This window comes from Acomys minous (assembly GCF_964271855.1).
Source record: "Acomys minous genome assembly, chromosome: 2".
Taxonomy (NCBI): domain Eukaryota; kingdom Metazoa; phylum Chordata; class Mammalia; order Rodentia; family Muridae; genus Acomys; species Acomys minous.
This window is the reverse complement of record NC_140484.1, coordinates 15,887,777-15,908,049: the sequence shown is the minus strand read 5'-3', so window position 1 is coordinate 15,908,049 and position 20,273 is coordinate 15,887,777. Positions and strand designations below refer to the sequence as shown.

At 40.7% G+C, this 20,273-nt stretch overlaps 1 protein-coding gene across 2 annotated transcripts in view; it reads left to right on the top strand.

Moving 5' to 3' along the window:
- The window catches only part of SLF2 (SMC5-SMC6 complex localization factor 2), a 54,568-nt gene that overhangs the window by 7,305 nt on the left and 26,990 nt on the right, over positions 1 to 20,273 (top strand). For both annotated transcript variants that reach the window (XM_084772594.1, XM_084772593.1), the window contains exons 5-10: positions 3,783 to 4,750; positions 5,715 to 5,785; positions 10,717 to 10,839; positions 11,616 to 11,783; positions 14,261 to 14,363; positions 19,937 to 20,012. In XM_084772594.1, coding sequence (XP_084628720.1) covers positions 3,783 to 4,750; positions 5,715 to 5,785; positions 10,717 to 10,839; positions 11,616 to 11,783; positions 14,261 to 14,363; positions 19,937 to 20,012 — 1,509 coding nt within the window. The remainder of the gene's footprint in view (positions 1 to 3,782; positions 4,751 to 5,714; positions 5,786 to 10,716; positions 10,840 to 11,615; positions 11,784 to 14,260; positions 14,364 to 19,936; positions 20,013 to 20,273) is intronic.

Genomic DNA, 20,273 nt, shown 5'->3' with positions numbered 1-20,273 from the left:
TTCTGGGCTGGCTTGGGCTACAGAAGGATGCTGTGCCAGAACAGATGAGCAGCTGTATAACCTTGTATTCTTGGTGTACTGTTAAAGATGCTGTTTATGAAGTTAAAACAAGATCCAAATATTCTAAATACAAAGATGCCCTTCTAATTTTACATCTCAGGCATCTACAAGGTTTTAATTGATACTTCAGTGTCTGTTCATTGAGAAGATATATCACAAATAACTGTTAACTAGGGAATTTTTTATTTGTTTGATTTGGTTTGGTGTTTTGTTTTAGCTTGAGTGTTTTGTTTTGTTTTGAGACAGAGTCTCTATATAGCCCTGGCTGTCTGGAACCCTCTGTAGACCAGAGTGGCCTCAAACTCTGCCTCCTCCCCAGTGCTGGGATTGAAGGCATGCATCACTACAACCAGCTAACTCAGGAGTTGTTTAAAGGATCTTGTCTTAACAACAGAAAAATAAACCATTAAGCACTGTAAGTGAACCTGATAGAACCTTGTTTATTGTTGCCCAAGAGTCTGGGAAGCGTTGCTCTTGTTGAATCTCTCTTGCCCACAGAGAGATCTGAAGCACCTTGAAATGACAACTCTGTATAAAAAGATTTAGAGTAGGGATCCAGAATTAAAATACTAAAGTGTAGCTGGGCGCGGTGGCACATGGCTGTAATCCCAGCCCTCAGGGAGGCAGAGGTAGGCGGATCTCTGAGTTTTAGGCCACTCTAGTCTACAAATAAAGTCCAGGACGCCAAGGCTACACAGAGAAACTCTGTCTCAAGAAGAAAGAAAGAAAGAAAGAAAGAAAGAAAGAAAGAAAGAAAGAAAGAAAGAAAGAAAGAACGAACATTAAATTTAACACTGCAGAACTTAATGACTGAGAAAATGAAAGGTCTCTAGAAATAATCTTGCTCTAGTGCTTTTTCTGCTATAACTTCAAACTTTGAAAAATGAACTTTGCAGAGGCTTCCAACATTCAGGAAGATGTAGTGGCACAGAAATAACTAACATTTATTAAAAACTTGTGTTCCTTGTGTCATCTATGTGATATTAAAAATGTAGCTGTACATGGTAGTACATGCCTGTAATTTAGGCTGCACAGCAAGGCCCTGTCTAAGAAAACAAAAACAAGGGGTTAGAGAGGTGCCTAAATTGGTGAAGCCCTTGTTGCACAAGGACCAGAGTTCAGATCCCTAGAGTCTGGGTCTAAGCCCAATACGGCAGTGCTCAACTATAACCAAGTACTGTGAAACAAATCCAGCATAATACAAAGTTTACAGACTGATTGACACAGGCTGAGGAGATGACTCAGTGGGTAAAGTCCTTTCTGTGCAAGTGTAAGGACTAGAGTTCAGACTCCAGCACCCATGCAAACCCATGTACTCCTAAGGGAGAGACAGCATCCCCTGGGCATGTAGGCTAGCTAGACTAGGTAATTGGTAAGCTCCAGGTTCAGCTAGAGACCTTGCTTCAATAAAGTGGACGGTGATCAAGGACGACACCCAGCAGCAACCTTTGGCCTCTACTTAAACACCCATATAAGCACAAAACCCCAAACTCAAAAATAATTTTTGTTGTTGGGTGTTTTTTTCTGAGGTGGGAAGTGTCAAGACAGGGTTCTGTGTGTAACCATGGCTGTCCTGAGACTTGCTCTGTAGACCAGGCTGGCTGTGAACTCAGAGATCTGCCTGGGTATTGTGATTAAAGGCGTGCATCACCACTTCCTGCAAGTGTATAGTTACTAAAGTGTTTCTGGTTGCAGTTGTTAATGCATACAGGCATCTGTAACAAAGTGCAAGGATAGCTTAAAACAACACCAAGTATTACGTCATGGTTGTAGACAGGTGAAGTCTAAAATCAGTGCTTTGGTAAGGCCCTCCTCTGAAAACTTTTTTCTTTCTTTTTTAAAAAAAAATTTTATTTCTTTTTTAAGATTTATTAAGTGTACAGTGTTTTGTCTGCATGTGAGCCAGCAGGCCAGAAGAGGGCACCAGATCTCATAATAGATGATTAGGAGCCATCATGTGGTTTCTAGGAATTGAACTCTGGACCTCCAGATGAGCAGCCAGTGCTTTTAACCTCTGAGCCATCTCTCCAGACCCCTACCCCCCTTTCTTTTCATATTTTGTCCTTGGTGGCCCAATAATCATGCCTGTCCACCTAGTAAGTGTCATAGCTTCATCATCTTCAAGGCCCCAAGATACTGTACCATCTCCTACTCCTTTCTGTCCTCCTCTGTGGAGACCACCATCTTCTACCAGACGTAGTTCCTCTCCCCTCACCCCCTTTTTTTTTCTTAATTTCTTCTGACACTTCTCCCCCTCCCGTGACAGGGTCTCTCTGTGTAGCCTTGGCTGTCCTGGACTTGCTTGGTCTTGAATCACAGCAGTCTGACTGCCTCTGCCTCCCTCAGTGATGAGATTACAGGTGTGTGCCACCACAACCAGCTGTTATTTTTTAAATTAATTTTTTTATTTTTCTGATAACTAAAAACACTTCTTTACATCTTACAGCTTCAGGTGTTTGTTTGCAGTCTTCAGCATTCCTTCACTGTACCTCTACTACTCAGTTACATGGTAGCTTGTGTTTCTTTATTTCTTTATTATTTTTCAAATGTGCATTGGTATTTTGACTGCCTCTGTCTTTGTGAGGGTGTTGGAGTCCCTGGAACAGGAGTTACAGACAGTTGTGAGCTGCTATGTGGGTGCTGGGGACTGAACCTTGGTCCTTTGGGTGAACAGCAGTACCCCTGAATTTCCTATTATAGAAATCTCATCATTTGCATTGACTTTGCTTTAATTTGGGTATATCTGCTAAGAGTCTATTCCCAGTTAAATTCTCATCCTTAGTGCTAAAAGTCAGCAGCTGAGCATATTTGTGAAGACACAATTAAACCCATAACAGTGTGTTATCACTAGATGGAAATACTTGGGTAAGTCTATTACTTATTGGTTTGGTTTGGTTTGGTTTGGTTGTTTGTGTGTTTTGTTGTTGTTATTTTGTTTTTTGTTTTTGAGATTGGATTGTCCAACCTCCCTAACCCCTTCTAGCCCAGGCTAGCCTTGTATTCATGATCCTCCTGCCTCAGACTCTGGGTTAAAGGTAGCACCACTGTGCAAGGTAGAACTTATTTACTTTTTATTTATTTTTTGTTACTTATATATTATTTTTTTTTACCTACCTATCTATCTATCATCAATCATAGGGTCTCTCTGCATAGCTTTGGCTGTCTTGGAACTCTGTGTAGACCTGGCTGGCTTTGAACTCACAAAGATCCCCTCGCTTCTCTGCTGAGTGCTGGGATTAAAGGTGTGTGCCGCTGCCACCTGGCCCATTGAATTTATTTTTAAATAAGTTATTTATCTGCCTTTTTAGTCCTGTATTTGCTTATAATCTAAGATCCCTACACCTTTGGATGTAGAAATATTTCATTTGTAGAACCAGGTGGTTTTAGGCTTGAGAGTATTTACTTTGAGCAGAAGTGCTGTAGAATCCTTTTGTTAGTGCCAGTGTGTCATGTCTTGTGTTTTAGGGAGTGACAGCTTTGGTAAGATAGTAACCTTCTAATAGACTAGCAGTAAAAATGAGCATGTGTCATTAGCTCTAAATTTCTTGAACATCACTGTCAGTTGGTAGATAACAACAGCAATTGTTCTCTTTCTTCAGTACGTAAATAGTGAATAATCTCAGCCGATCCTTAGAGTATAAACATTTCTCAGTGTTCTGTGACTAAGCTTGACCCAGACAGAGTAGTATACTTTTCACTGATGTGACAAAAATTAATTTTAGGCTCTAAGCAGAATAAATTCTCCGACAAAAGAAAAAGGAACTCTGTGGACTCAGACCTCAAAAGCACAAAAGAACCTATCATACCAAAAGCAAAAGAGCCCTTCCTAGAGAAGCGTCCAGACACATCGCATCAGAGAGAGAAGTTTATAAGACACATTGCACTGAAGACACCGGGTGGCGTTCTGCGCTTGGAAGATATAGCCAAGGAACCTGATGATGAAACAGATCGCTCTTCTGCAGACTTGGCACCTTCAAACTCTGGCCACCATTCTTCCAGGAATAGTGACCAAGTCCATGCAGCAAGTACCAAAGAGACTAAAATACAGAAACTCCACTTACCTTTACCTCAGGAAAAATCTACAATTAAAAGAGCTAGCAACTTTCAGAAAAGTAAAACAGCTGGCTCTGTGACATCAAAAGAGACAAAACTACCTTTACTTTCCCATGTTCCAAGTGCTTTCTCCTCTCGAGTACCATTAAATGCTAAAAATTGCACTCTTCCAGTTCCTAAAAAAGATAAAGAGCATTCCTCCTCTAAAGAACATTCTGGGCATTCTACAGAATCCTCCAAACACAAAGAACACAAAACAAAGACTAATAAGGCTGTTTCTAATGAATCTTCAGGGAAAAGTTCTGGGGGATCTTCGCATTCAGAGTACGGGCCTCCTATAGCGTCTCCTCCAGCTGCCTTGGAAGTTGTGCCACGTGTCCCAAGCCCTGCAGCACCTTCAGATAAAGAGTGTTCAGGAAATTCCAATGCAGGTAGCAGTGCACTGAAAAGGAAATTCAGGGGTGATTTTGATAGTGATGAAGAAAGTTTAGGTTACAACTTAGAGAGTGATGAGGAAGAGGAAACATTAAAATCACTGGAAGAAATAATGGCTTTGAATTTCCATCAGACTCCTACAACTTCAGGAAAGCCTCCTGCCTTTTCCAAGGGGCTTAGATCCGAGTCGTCAGACTACATGGTAAGTAGTTCTGTGATAACTTGTCTTTACTTGTCGGGGAAAAGGTGGACTAATTAAGACAGATTGTTAACTTATCACAGCTCTTCATTAGACTGATGCGGGTATGAATTCTCCTTTGGTAAATGAGTTCCCCATATCTTCAATTTTATTATTGTTAATCAGTGGTCTCCAAACTTTTTTGATCACATGTACTTTTTTATTAAAAGGAAACTTTAAGCATGTACCCCAATATATATATGTAACTTATAGATTCTATACATGTACCACTATAATAATGTGTACTTTTGAAATTAAGTATATACAAAAACAATTTAGAAGGAAAAAGAAAAATTAAGTATTTTCCTGTGGCAGTTACATAGAAGTTACTATGGATTAAGTTCTACTGGAGTTTCTATAGAAGTTCCATATAAATAGAAGTTCTATTATTTTCTTCCTGCACCCCAATGGATCACCTTGCACACCCCCTGCTTTGGAGACCACTGCTGTAAATGAAGGTAGAGTGTAGAAATGTTGTTAATTGTGGTGTGCAATTTTATTTATAAAGTGCTTCATTCTATCTTGGGAGTAATCTGTATTAATTTTTAAGATTTCTGTAAAGTTTGGTGGGGAAGGTATAATATTCCATGGTAAAACCTAAGAATTAGCAATAGTGCAGCTTCACTGAATTAGAATGCAGAAGCAAAGACAGGCACAGAGCCCTTGGGTGTTTGCACTCAGAGTGAGGCCAGCAGGGTCTTACAGGCAGGGTCCCTCCTCCCAGTGGACATTGCAGTCAAGTTGCCTGCAGTACAGAGTACTAGAGTTAAAGCATGGTGATGAGGCTTCTCCTTTAAGAATGGTGATACCCAGACCCGGGTTACTGACAGAGAGTAGGCACTGGCACTCTACATAACTTAAGATATCCCAGCTCTTCTTCTACTTAAGATACGCTATAAAATATTTTTAAACTTTCTTTTTGTTTTAGGAATATGCTCAGACTGGAACTTATACAAATACTTTAGAGCGGCTTGTAAAGGAGATGGAAGACACACAAAGGTTGGTTAGAACTATAATCTGTTAAATTTAACAAACTGAGAATGGGACATTAGTTTATATGGGGCTGGGGGTTTAGCTCAGTGGTAAATTGATTACCAAGCCCTGACTTCAGCATCCAGCACCAAAAATCCCAAGGGAACTAGAAATTAACATGAATTTTGTAAGAGTACCATTATTACAATACTCTTGTCAACTGTTTTAGAAATAAAATGTGTTCTCTTGTTCATGAGACATAAAAGATACAGGTTTTTACAGAATACTGTATATTGCATTGTTGCTATAACTTCCTTTTTGCTTGTTATAACAGTATCTTAACTGATAACTTTGAACAGCATGGGTAGAATTTATTTTTATTATTATGTGTGTACGCACAGTTCATGCATGAGAATGCTAGTGCATGTTTGCTGTAGCATGCATGTGAAGATCTGAGGACAGCCTTGGGCATCATTTCTTACCTTCTATTGTGTTTGAGACAGGCTTCTCGCTGCTGTGTTGTATGCCAGTGTAAGCACTGGGGATTGCCAACACTTGTGCTATGAATCCAGTACCCTTTTTTAGAAATAGGGTCTAACTATGTAGTCTTGGCTGACCTCAAACTTACAGAAATCTGCCTGCCTCTGTCTCTGGGTTTTGGGATTAAATGCATGCACCAGCTGGCATAATGCATTCAGCTTTTATGTAGATTCTGAAAATTCAAACTCAGGTCCTGATTCTTGTGTTGTGCAGTGAGCGCTTTACTCACTGAGCCATTACCACAACCCTGGATTTTATTTTGAATAGTTTAGGTCAGTACACTAATACCAGTGTGACTACCACCACCCCCAGCTCCAGAATGTTCTTCATCTTCTCAGACTGAAGCTCCACGCCTATTCAGTTCTGCTCTTCCTCCCTGCTCTGGCAAACCACCATTTGACTACTCTAGATATTTCATGTGAGATTATTTGTTTCCTTATTAGATCTAGAGTATTGTACTTGGCATGATGTCTTCATTGTTAGTAGTGAAGGTTAAGTCAAAATTTCTTTTTAAGGGTGATTTTTCTGCTTACATACGTGCCACATTTTGTTCATTCATCCATTAATAGTCACTTGGGCAGTGCCCACTTTTCAACTGCTATGTTGGTGTGTGTATTTGTATCTTCAGTTCCCCATTTGATGATTTTAAATCTGGACCCATACACAGACTTAGTGAGCCATGAGGTGATTGTTGGGTGTTGGGAGAGCAGCCACACTATCTCCTGCAACACATACAGCATCTCACATAACCACCCACAACACAAACATTTCTCTATCTTCTCCAGCCCTCAACTATTCTCCCCAGTACCAACTCCCCCCCCCCACCCCCGCAAGTGTGTTTAATAGCTATGTTAAAGGACATGGAATGGTTTGGTTTCTCATCATGGATTTGATTGGCATTTTAAGTGTATTTTTGTGTGGTATTAGGCCTTTTCGTGTTTTTGGAGTAGTTTTTCTTCATAGCTTGCCTGCTTTTAATCGAATAGTTTTTTATTGTTGATATAAAAGTAGGACCTTTGCGTAGAATATTTTTATGTTTGTACTCACTTCAGCAGCACATATACTAAAATTAGAACAATGCAGAGAAGATTTACATGACCCCTGAGCAAGGATGGCACGCAGATTCATGAAACATTCCATATTTTTTTAAAAGTTAGCAACACTTGACTCTGAGAAAACTCAGTTTTTGTAAAATATGTATATAAACTACTCTTAGTAAGGAACCATAGTTGTATATTCCTTGTTATAAATAAATTGACTCCACTTAGGGCATTTTAAAGTGCTCCCTCACACTTTTGCATGTTTACCAACTCCAAGCATTCTGTTACTGGTTTTTTGGGGGTGTGGGGGAAGGGTCTTTGCTTAACTAGGCATGATCTCACTCTATTGCCACAGTTGTCATCAAAACTTAGATCCTTCTGCCCCCAAACTTCCCAAATTCTGAGATTATAGGTGTGTACCACTGTGCCCAACCTAAAGTACAGGGTTTACAGGGTTCATGACAATACATGTTTCCTGTATCATGTTACTCTTTGGAGGAAATAGTTCAAATGATGATAAGCAGCCCACTTTACACACATCACAAAGTTTAGGCTCATAATTTTCCTAATGAAATTCATGTGACTAGCTGAAGATATTGCCAGTTGTTGCAATTCAGGAACTTTGGAGACTGTAGCAGGAAGAGCACCCTGAGTTCACTAATGAGGAAAGGAGATAGCTGATTCTTGAGTTATCCTCCAACACACATGTATGCGCACGCGCGCGCGCACACACACACACACACACACGTAAATGTAATTCTATTTGTTTATTTTTGGTTTTTTGAGATAGAGTCTCACTATGTAGCTCTAGCTGTCCTGGAACTCGCTGGGTAGATTAGGCTGGCCTCAAACTCATAGAGATCTGCCTGCCTCTATCTCCTAACTGCTGAGATTAAAAACCTGTGCTGCTATGACTGGCTTAAATAAGTTGTAAAATTAAAAAATAAATAAAACAGTGGGCCTAGAGACATGGCTCACTGGCTAAGAACATTTGCTGCTTTTCCAAATGGCTTGAGTTGGTGTTCTAAAACCCATGTCTGGCAGCTTACAACCACTTATGACTCCAGGAGCTCCAATATCCTCTTCTGGCCTCCATGGTAACACACGTACAGATGACACACATGTAAATACATGTACACACAAATTAAACTTTAAGGTAAAAAAAATTACGTGACTGGATACAGACTTACTTTTAATGAGACCAAAACAGCATGCCTTATTTATTCAAAGACTGTTCATGCCGTGCGGTAGTGGTGCACACCTTTAATCCCAGCATTTGAGAGGCAGAGGCAGGCAAATCTCCGTGAGTTCGAGGCCAGCCTGGTCTACAGAGCGAGTTTCAGGACAGCCAGGACTGTTCCATAGAGAAACTCTGTCTTGAAAAACCAAAAAAAAAAAAAAAAAAAGACTGCTCATAAGACTAACCCAGAAAACTTCATTCAAAGCTACCTGACTAGAGCAGGTAAGATGGTTCAGGATGTCAGAGCACTTGCCACAATGCCTGCTAACATGAGTTCAATGTCAAGAGCCCCTGTGGTAGGAGAAAAGAGCTTCCTATAGGTGTCCTCAGGCCTCCAACCATGCACAAGACACATACTTGCTACCCACCCCCTAAAAAAATGTTTTCCCAAAAACTGTTTAGGGGAACTGGAAAGTGGACTCTTTGACCAAGAATACTTGTTCTTGCAGAGGACTACAGTTGAGTTCCCAGCACCTACATTGGGCAATTCACAGCTGTTTACAGCTCCAGCTCCAGGAGGTATCTGACACCCACTTCCGCCACCACAGTCACACACGCACACACAAAGAAAAATAAATCATTTTTAAGTCACTTTAAAAGGAAGTATAGGTAACTGTATTACATAGAAGTTAGTATATACAAATCTCAGACTTGCTAAACATACAACTATAGGAAATTTTCAGACATTTAGGTTAAAAATTTTCCCTCTTGGGGGCTGGAGAGATGGCTCAGAGGTTGAGCATAGTCTATTCTTCCAGAGGTCCTGAGTTCCATTCCCAGCAACCACATGGTGGCTCACAACCCTCTATAATGTGATCTGATGCCCTCCTCTGTAGGTAGAGCACTCAGATATAATTAATTAATTAATTAGCTAAGTTTTTGCCTCTGAATTTAAAGAAGTGTTTAAAATTAAGCATTGTTGTATGTGGTAATACACACCAATAATCTCAACACTTAGGTGGAGGCAGGAAAATTCAAATGTCAGGCCAGCCTAGAATATATCTAAAGACCTATTTCAACACACACACACACACACATACACACACACATGATAGTAGTAATATTGAGTGTTTCTCAGACTGAAGATAGAAGTAACATTTGGTGTGGTGATTGACCTATCAGTATTCACAGAACAGTGAGTTGTTTGGTGGGTTTTTTTTTTTTTTTAACTTTTTAAAAGATATTTATTTATTTATCTATCTATTTATTTATTTATATATATATATGAGTGCTCTACCTGCATGTACGCCTGCATGCCAGAAGAGGGCATCAGATCTTACTAGTTTAGATCGTTGTGAGCCACCATGTGGTTGCTGGGAATTGAACTTAGGACCTCTGGAAGAGCAGATAGTGCTCTTAACCACTGCATCATCTCTCCAGCCCCAAGTGAGTTTATTGATCACTTACTTTCCTTTAGTCTCACCAGGAGTTTGTACTTGGGTGTTGCATAGTAAGTGCTCAGAGTGTTAGGTGTGGTGATGATAATCACGACCATGATGAAAGCACAAACCTAATTAACATTGTCAAGGTGTTGCTCTACGAGATGTCAATGAGTATTAAAGATTAGAAAGGATAATCAAATTGATTACTGCTTACCATTTTTATTTTTATATTCTCTGGCTTGGATAGATCATTCTTAAATTTCTAGCTGTAAAGAAATATTCAAAGGGCTGGAAAGATGGCCCAGTGATTAAGAGTATTGGTTGCTCTTCCTGAGGACCCACATTTGATACCCAGTACCCACATGACGGCTCAACACCACTGTGACTTCAGTGCCAGGAAATCCAACACTCTCTTCTGACCTCTATGAGAACTGCGCATAGACGTGCATGTAGGCAAAACACATACATAAAATGGAATTTTTAAAAAATAGTGTTTTTAAGAAATATGATTTACCCTAGATTTAAACAATGCTCGGTAAGTGTTTTCTTTGGTTCAGCTTTTAGCTAAAATTGTCTGTTTTTTAAATGAGTCAAAAACCTGGCCTGGTGTGCATGCCTTTATTGGAAGGCAGAGGCAGATGATATATGTTGCATTTGAGGTTGGCTGGTCTATATACAGAGTCTCAGAACTACATAGACTCTGTCTCAAAAATAAGTAAATGTAAATCACTAATTAGGACATTCTTTCAATTTCAGGCTAGATGAACTACAGAAACAGCTACAGGAAGACATAAGACAGGGCCGTGGCATTAAATCTCCTATAAGATTTGGTGACCAGGACAGTACAGATGATGAGGATGGCCTCTTGGAAGAACACAGGTATGGTCTTTTCACACTATCTATAATCCTCTAGAACTTTTTTTTTTTTCCCTGTCCTCAAATTTATTTGTAGACAAGATTGAACTCACAAAGATCTGCCTGTCTCTACCTCCTTGTGCTGGGATTACAGGTGTCCGCCACCATGCCTGGTTTATTTTACCATATTGAAATTTAGTTTTTATAAGACAGCTGGGCCATTAGTAGCTGGCTGCTCAGTGACTGAAATACACTTCAGTTTTGTTGCAAGGCAAACATTAAAACCAAGTTATTTTACAACTCTTCACACTGAGAGACTCAGTGTTTTCCACTTTCAGTGGTAAGGAGGACTAAAAAAGAACACACACACCTTGTTTTGTTTTTTGTTTTCAAGACGAGGTTTCTCTATATAACAGCCTTGGCTGTCCTAGAACTCTGTAGACCAGGCTGGCCTGGAAATCACAGTAATCCACCTGCCTGTGCCTCAAGCATTCTTGGATTAAAGTCACATATCACCACTCCTGGCTAAAACATTCTAGAGTCATTCTCCTAGTTGGAGATTAATACTGATTCTCTGCTAAGTGGTGATGGCAGCAGTGAATGCCTTAAATCCCACCACTCATGAGGCAGAGGCAGGAGTTTCAGACCAACCAGAACTACACAGAGAAGCCCTGTCTCAGAACACACACACCCACACACACACCGATTCTCAAAGTTTGCCAAGTGTTTTGCCTTCACATTTTAAGTACAAAATTATTCATATCCTAACTTTTTGATAATCAATGATCTTTGTATTTCAGGGAATTTCTAAAAAAATTTTCAGTTACAATTGATGCTATTCCTGATCATCATCCAGGTGAAGAAATATTTAATTTCCTCAATTCTGGAAAAATTTTCAATCAATATACCTTAGACTTAAGAGACTCTGGTTTTATCGGAGAAAGTGCTGTGGAAAAGCTTATCCTCAAGTAAGTAAATCATAAACATTTGATTTTTTTCTTAATAAATTGTTCTAAGGGCTGGAGAGATGGCTTACTAGTTAAGAACACTTAACTGCACTTGCAGAGGACTCAGAATCAGTTTCCAGCACCTGCATGGTGGCTGTAACTATCCATTATTCCAGTTCCAAGGAATCTGACACTCTTCTGACCTTTGTGGACAGCAGACATTTGTGAGGTACACATTAAAGTAGCAAAATGACAGTTATGAAGTAGCTATGAAAATAATTTATGGTTGGGTCACCACAACATGAGGAACTGTATTAAAGGGTTGTGGTTATAGGAAGGTTGAGAACCACTGCTCTAGAGGAACAGAACTTACAGAATAAATCTATATGTGTAGAAAGGGGATTTAGTTGAATGGTTTACGGGCTGTGGTCCAGCTTGTCCCACCAATGGCTGTCTACAAAAGGAAGTTCCAAAAGTGCAGTTGTTCAGTCCAAGAGTTTGGATGTCTCAGCTAGTCTTGCGTATATGCTAGAATCCTGTAGAATCCTGAAGGAATGAACCTTATAGAGAAAACAAGAGCCAGAGCAAGCAGGCAGAGAGAGAGCAGTCCTCCTTGGACGGTGACCCACACCTTTAATTCCAGCACCTGGGAGGCAGAAGCAGGCAGATCACTGTGAGTTCAAGGCCAGCATTGTCTATAGAGCGAGTTCCAGTACAAGCAAACCACACAAAGAAACCCTGTCTCCAAAAAAAAAAAAAAAAAAAAAAAAAAAAAAAAAAAATAGGTCTAACTACTTCAAATGACCTTATTAAGAAAAAATATCCCAAACATGGAGTGGAGAGATGGCTGCTCTTCCAGGGGAGCCGGGTTCAATTCCCAGCAACATAATGGCAGCTCATAACTGTCTGTTACTCTACTTCCAGGGGATTTGCCACCATCACATAGACATACACATGTGGGCAAAAAAACAGTGCACATAAAAATAAACCTTGGGATTTTGGGGGCGGAGGTTGAATTAGGGTTTCTCTGTGTAGCCTTGACTGTCCTGGACTTGCTTTATCCAGGCTGGCCTGGAATTCACAGAGATCCGCCTGCCTCTGCCTCACCAATTGCTGGGATTACAGGCATGTACCACCCCTCCCAGCTTAATAAATCTTTTTTTAAGAAGAAAAAAGGGAAAAAAAAATCATCAACAGGTGTGTGTAGCCATTTGGGTTTTAGTTAATTCCAAAGATAATCAAGTTGACAACCAAGAATAGCCATCACAGAGGCAAAACACCCATACACATAAATACAATCTTTCTTTTTTTTTAAGTTGCTCTTAAAAGCTTCTTATTGGGGACTAGTAAAAGAACCTGCCTCTGCCTCCCATGTTCTGAGATTAACACCATGTTGGCTTAGGTCCTTCCTTTCGTTTACAAGTAAAAATGAAGGCCTCAAGTGTGGTATATTCCATACATTTATCAAAATGTAATGGCTGGGGATGTAGCTCAGTTTATAGAGTGATTATTAACATACACAGGGCCCTGGGTTTGGTCTTCAAGGGCGTGTAAGCCAGAGGTGGTGGCACACACTTGGGAGGTGAAAGTGAAAGGTCAGAAGTCCCCAGTTGTCTTCAACTGCATTGCAAGTTTGAGGCCTTCCTGGACTACAGGAGCTACTGTCTCCATCCACAGCACTTCACAGCTGGTATCCTAAAGTTGCTGGGGCAGGAAGATTGTAAGTTTGGAGTCACCCCAAGCCTGCAGAGTAGGACCTTGTCTCCAAAACCACATTGCCAGTACTGGAAAAGGAAAGGATCTGTGGTGATGACAGTAATAACTGAGGCTGTCAGAGTAGCATGGGTCAACCAAGAAGATTGTTTTAGTTCATGCCTAGGAAGTCCTGTCCCTCATGTATTGGTTTTACCATGGTTTTTTCTCTACTAGTAGTAGTATCTTATTTATTCATTGTGGTGCAGTGCTAGCTTCCTGTTCAAATTCCCAGAAAGCACATACAGCTTGTGCTTGCTTTCTGCTTGTGGCTGATTGGGTGAACTTCAGTCAGCAGTGTCACACAATGCAAGTGATTTTGCCCAGCTCAAAATCAGAATTTAGGTACCATCGAGAAAAAGACAAAGAGGTAGACAGCTCTTAAAATTTGCCCAATGCCTTGACTAGGATGATTGTTCTCAGCATGTGGCATTTTGGGTCTAGAAAGACCATGTGGGCTCTGGTGCTGAGTTTTAGGAAATTCATCCCTACACTGACAAAAGCACATGTCCTCACACTTGGTTGACTCTTGAGTATTGCTTACAAATGGACCTTTGTCCACAGAGGTGTGTGGAGCCCACAGTGTGACAGCTGGGCCATCAGTTGAATTTGTCTGTATAAACCTTTTCCATATTGGTATGGCATCCACCTCCATCAACTGAGGTTTTTTACTTGTTTCATGATTATTCAGATGTGTTTGTGCTAAAGCTGTTCTGTCATGGGTAACATTCATTTTCTGTTTTCAGATCAGGAAAAACAGATCAGATTTTTTTGACAACACAAGGCTTTCTTACCTCTGCATACCACTATGTCCAGTGCCCTGTACCTGTTTTAAAGTGGCTGTTTCGGGTAAGAGAAGTATTTGGGCTTATAGTGGGAACCTACTGTGTTTTCTACTCAATAAACTCCTAGGGTCTAGCAAGATGGCTCAAGGGTGAAGGTGCATGCCACCATGCTTGACGATCTGAATTCAGTCCCCAGGCCCCACATGGTGGAAGGAGAGAATCACCTTAAACCATGCACCCACTATATAAATGAATAAAGGAAATTTTCTTCTTAATTTTCTTTTCACTTTAAGCCATGGTTTCTGGGGGAATAAAATGACTACACACACACACACACACACACACACACACACACATACACACAAATATAAAAATAAATATCTATATTCTTGTTCTTTCTGTTGGTCATCTATCCCTAGCTACAAGGTCACTGAACAAAGATATGCGCATGTAGAAATACATTCACTTGGGACTGGAGTGGTTAAGAACACTGACTTATCTCCCAGAGGACCTAGGTTCAATTCCCAGCGCCCACATACAAAAATTAGTTAATAATTTGCCTGGCAAGCATGAATCCTTGTATTTGGGAATCCCTACCCTTGACTAAATTGATCATAGTACCACATGTCTATAATCTGTGTTACTAGTGAGAATCATGTACAGTGAACATAGGGCATACATATGTAATCCCACCACTTGAAAGGACCAGGATTTCAAGGTTGTCCTCAGGTACATAGTAAGATTGAGGTCAGCTTTAACTGTCTGAAACCTTGTCTACGATCCAGGTCTGATGGCACACATCTGTGATTTTAAGGCAGGAGGGTCACAAGTTCAAGGCCAACCTAAGTAAATCACTGAAAATGAAACTTCATTTGGAGATGCAGTTTAAAGTATTTTCCTGGCATGAGCGGTTCCTATCCTAGGTTCAGTCCCCAATATTGCAAAAGAAAAAAGTACTATTAAGTGAACATAAATAGAACATGTCTATGTGCTATGTAGATTACTTATTTTGATAACAAACAACTGAGCATTTTTCCTCTCAGTATATAACTAGTATCCTTTTTAATGGCATTGTAGTATTCCTTTGTTTTTCTATACTGTGATGTGTTTAAACCAGCCTCCGTTCATAGGCAATCTTGTTGTGTATGTATTTCTGTTAATTAAATCACCACATCGCTCACCCTAAAAGTCATCTCAACAAAGACATTGTTGTCTAAACCTTGTCCTATGTGGAGCATGTCTTCAGATGTCACCTCCTCCTGGTAGGACAGCTTAACACAAACATGGCCAAGACATTTTTTTTTAAAGATTTATTTATTATGTATACAGTGAAGGACAGAAGAGAGCAACAGATCAGATTGTAGATGGTTGTGAGCCACCATGTGGTTGCTGGGAATTGAGCTCAGGACCTCTGGAAGAACAGTCAGTGTTCTTAACCTCTGAGCCATCTATCTAGCCCGTCCAAGACATTTTTTAAATTGGCTAAAGCTGTGTGTGTAGCTGAACAAAATTTGGTATTCCTTATAGTTTAGATTTAAATTTATTATTTATTATTGTTACAATCTATGGCTCAGAGTAGAAGAAGAGGATAGCACTTGAAGTAGTGTGTGTTATTCTATGAACATATTTTTACAGTTGGGCTTTTTATTTTTATTTTTTCACATTTATAAAGCATGTGCACACACCTTCCAGGAGTTCGTTCTCCCCTTCTGCCATATGGATTCATATGGGTTCCAGAGAATGAACTCAGATCCTGAGATCTAGCAGCTGTTTGCTGCCTTCAAGCTTGGCCCTTGTGGTTGTTCTGAGACAAGAGTTTCACTACATAGCATAGGCCACTCTTAAACTCCACATCTTCCTGACCCCCATGAGCTCACACCTCACAGCTCACAGCTGTGTGCCACCATTCCAAGCCACTTTTTTTTTTTTAAGATTTATTTATTTTATTTATTGCATATGAGTACTTTATGTGCAGTAGAGGGTATCAGATTATGTTATAGATGGTTGTGAGCCACCATGTGGTTGCTGGGAATTGAACTCAGGACCTCTGGAAGAGCAGGCAGCGCTCTTAACCACTGAGCCATCTCTCCAGCCCCCCCAAGCCACTTTTTTTTTTTAACTTGGATTTTTGTCTCCGCATCTAATTTCTTATATCTTGCTAAAAGGTTGACTAGATGAGTGATTCTCAACCTGTGAGTCAAACAACCCTTTCACAGGGGTTGCCTGAGGCCGTCTGCATATCAGATATTTACCTGGCAATTCATAACAGTAGTGAAATTACAGCTATAAAGTAGCAATAAAATTAATTTTCTGATTGTGGTATCACCACATGAGGAACTATCATTAAGGGGTGAAATCATTAGGAAGATTGGAAACCACTGAACTAGATATAGATAAAAGTACAATGATGCCAGGCATGGTGGTGCATGCCTTTAATCCCAGCAGGCGGATCGCTGTGAGTTCGAGGCCAGCCTGATTTACAAAGGGAGTCCAGGACAGCCAAGGCTACACAGAGAAACCTTGTCTTGGGGGGGGGGGAGTGCAATGATTTCATCTAAGCATTGATAGATTTTAGATATTTACCAAGTTACCAGTCACACTTGCTTTTCTAATATCCTGATTGTTAGGATAAAGTGGCAAAAGGTACCTTGGCAGTTTGGAGCCAAAGATCACCACAAAGTCACACCATGCAATAGATCTAGTGCAAGAGGGTTTGGGGGGGCATTTTGGAGTGGGGACGAGGAGAGGGGGGCAAACAGACAAACATATGCTATCTAGAGGGACCTTCCTAGGGATAGTGCAAATGCACCACACCTGGCAGGAGCAGGGTAATGACATAAGCACCTGCTGCTGAGTCACTGAAAAGCAGGCTGGAGGAGAGCCAAATTTATAACACTAATAAATACAGATTGTCCTGTCTTTTCAGGTGGGGGGTGGGGGGGAGACAGGGTTTCTATGTATAGCCCTGGCTGTTCTGGAATTCACTCTGTAGTGAGACCAGGCTGGCCCCAAACTCAGAGATCCACCTGCCTCTGTCTCCTGAGTACAGGGTTTAAAGGCAAGCACCACTGCCCCACTATCCTGTCCTTCTAGAAGGCAGCTAATACCTAGTTACTGATCTTCCTTGTGTCTCTGGTGACAGCATCTTTTTCATGGTACCTTAGTTCGGCCTGGGAAGATGGCTTAGTGAGTAAAGTGCTTCCTTCACAAGCATGAAGACCTGAGTTCAGATCCCAGCGGTCACATAAAAGCCGTACACGATGGTTCACATCCCTGCAGTGTCAGGCAGGCTAGAGGCCATTAATGGGGGAGGGGCTGCTGACTTCTCAGTCTAGGGAAAATTGTGAGCTCCAGGTTCAGTGAAGAGACCCTATGGTCTCATTAGGAGAATTTGAGCTGGAAGATGAGACTGTCTCAAAAATAAAGGAATGAATACTGTTTCATGATGTGAGTGCAGTGTGACTAACCAACATTCCTGCTTCTGTGCCTTCTCTACTGTGGCGGGATAACTCCTAGAATTCCAAACCAAGATAAACCCACCCTGAAAAAGAAAGCTGCCCTAGGTATGGTAATGCCATCTATAAACATAAGCCTAGGAGATAAAAACAGGAGGATCAGTAGTTAAGTTCAATTTTAGATACATAATTAGTTTGAGTCTAGCTAGAGCTACATGCTCCTAGATTCAAGTCCCCTCCTCTAGTTAAAAATGTGTGGATATGTTATTTATTTGTAACTTCAATTACTAATTTATGATTTTATTTTTCTTTGTGTGTGCTTAAATGTACAAGTCAGGGGTTTTCTTTTGTTTCTCTGTGATGTTTTGGCTGTCCTGGACTGGTTTGGTAGACCAGGCTAGCCTCAAACTCACAGACATTTATTTGCCAGCCTCTGCTGGGATTTCATGTGCCACCACTGTGCTTGATATGTGTATTATCTATGGTTTTATTGCTGTGAAGAGATATCATGACCATAGCAACTCTTATAAAGGACAATTAATTGGGGGTGGCTTACAGGTTCAGAGGTGTAGTCCATTATTGACATGGTCAGAACCTTGGCCAGCAGCAAGAAAAGAGTGACACTGGGCCTGGCTTGAGCTTCTAAAGCCTCAGAGCCCTCCCACCAGGTTCACACTTGCTCTAACAAGGCAGCCTCCTAGTAGTGCCCCTCCTCGAGGCTCATATGAGCCATTTTCATTCAAATCAGCACATTCAGCAAACTTCAGGAATTCATCTTTCTCAGTCTTGCTAGCATTGTGATTTAATGTACATAACAGTACAGCTGGGGTTTTTTTGTTGTTTGTTTGGGTTTTGTTTTTGTTTTTAACATAGGTTCTTGCAGTTGAACTCAGGTCCTCTTGTACAAACACTTTATCAACTAAACTGTCTCACCTATGGGAGTTTTTCCTATTGATCATCTTAGGAGCCGTCTTTTCCTTTATGTTTGTTTTTTGGGGTGGGGAGCAGGCGCACAGTTGTAGAGGGTGAACTTGTGTGCATGTGTTGACTAGGGATTGACAACTAGGGTGTCCTCAGTTGCTCTCAGTTTTATTTTTTGAGACAAGAGTCTCACAGAACCTGGAGCTTACATATTGACTAGACTGTTGGTCAGTGAGCTGCAAGGATCCTTCTGCCTCTGTTTCCCCAAAGCTGGGAATCACAAATGCACATGACCCAGCTAGAGAGAGGCTCATGGTTAAGAAGAGCACTGGCTGCTCTTCTGCAGGAGCCCCCCATTCCCACAATCTACATACCTGCACTCAGCCACCTTAGAACCTTCTTTTGGCCTTTATGGGAACTGTATATACATGCAGGCAAAATACTCATCCACATAAAAATAACAAATAAGATATAAAAACAAATGTATGCCATCATACTTGATTTTGTTTGTATTTTGAAATGATGTCTACACACTATACACAGTTCAGTGCCCTGGTACTCTCTGTAGACCAGACTGGCTTCAAACTCAGAGATCTACCTGCCTTTTCCTCCCAGGTTCTGGGATTAAAGGCATGCACCAACACTTTTGGCCATATGCAGCCATACTTGGCTTTTATGTGGGTACTAAGGATTGAACTCAGATTCTCATTTCCCACTTGTTCACCAGCTAAGTCATCTTCCAAGTTCCTATTTCATGTTTAGTTTGGAGTGGTGCTAGAACACAGAAAAGTAGCTTTTTATACTTTATAGTGTTACTTACCTAAGTAATTAGGTAGAAGTTGTAAAAATGAAAAACAAACAACATAAGCCAAGTAGCCTGTTGGAATGGAAAGAACCCTGGCCTTAGACTAGTAGGCCTGTGTTTGGTTCCACCTCCTATGTATCTATTATGTATATCCCATTGGTGAGGTATTGGTCTGTTTGGGTATATATATATATATATATATATACACACATACTGAAAGCCCCTTCTTAGATTACTTTGCTAAATGAAGTGCACGTGAAACCTTTTTGGAAGTGGGGTGTCGTTGCTTTTCCTGGGCTGGCATCAGATTCACCATCTTCCTGTCTTAGTCTCCTAAGGAGCTGGGATTAGGAACATTCTCCACATCACCAGACTTAACAAAGCTCTATATGGACCTAGCAAACGCCAAACTCATGTTCCCTTTCTAATACTTTATTATTTATCTGCTTTTGACAGATGATGTCGGTCCACACAAACTGTATTGTGTCAGTACAGATTTTAAGTACATTGATGGAAATAACCATTAGAAATGGTGAGTACTTAAATTGATTTGTTGTACGTGCTGTTGTTTATTACATGGTCTCTTTCATAGTGCTTAATGTTAGAGTTGTGGTTTTCCTGGTATTAAGGATTAAAGGTGATCTTAATAGATAACAATCCTTAATACTTAACACATGAGGGCTGGAGAAGTGGGTCAGTGGTTAAGAGCACTGGCTGCCCTTACAGAAGACCTGGGTTCAATTCCCAGCACCCACATGGCTGTTCACAACTGTCTGTGACTCCAGTTCCAGGA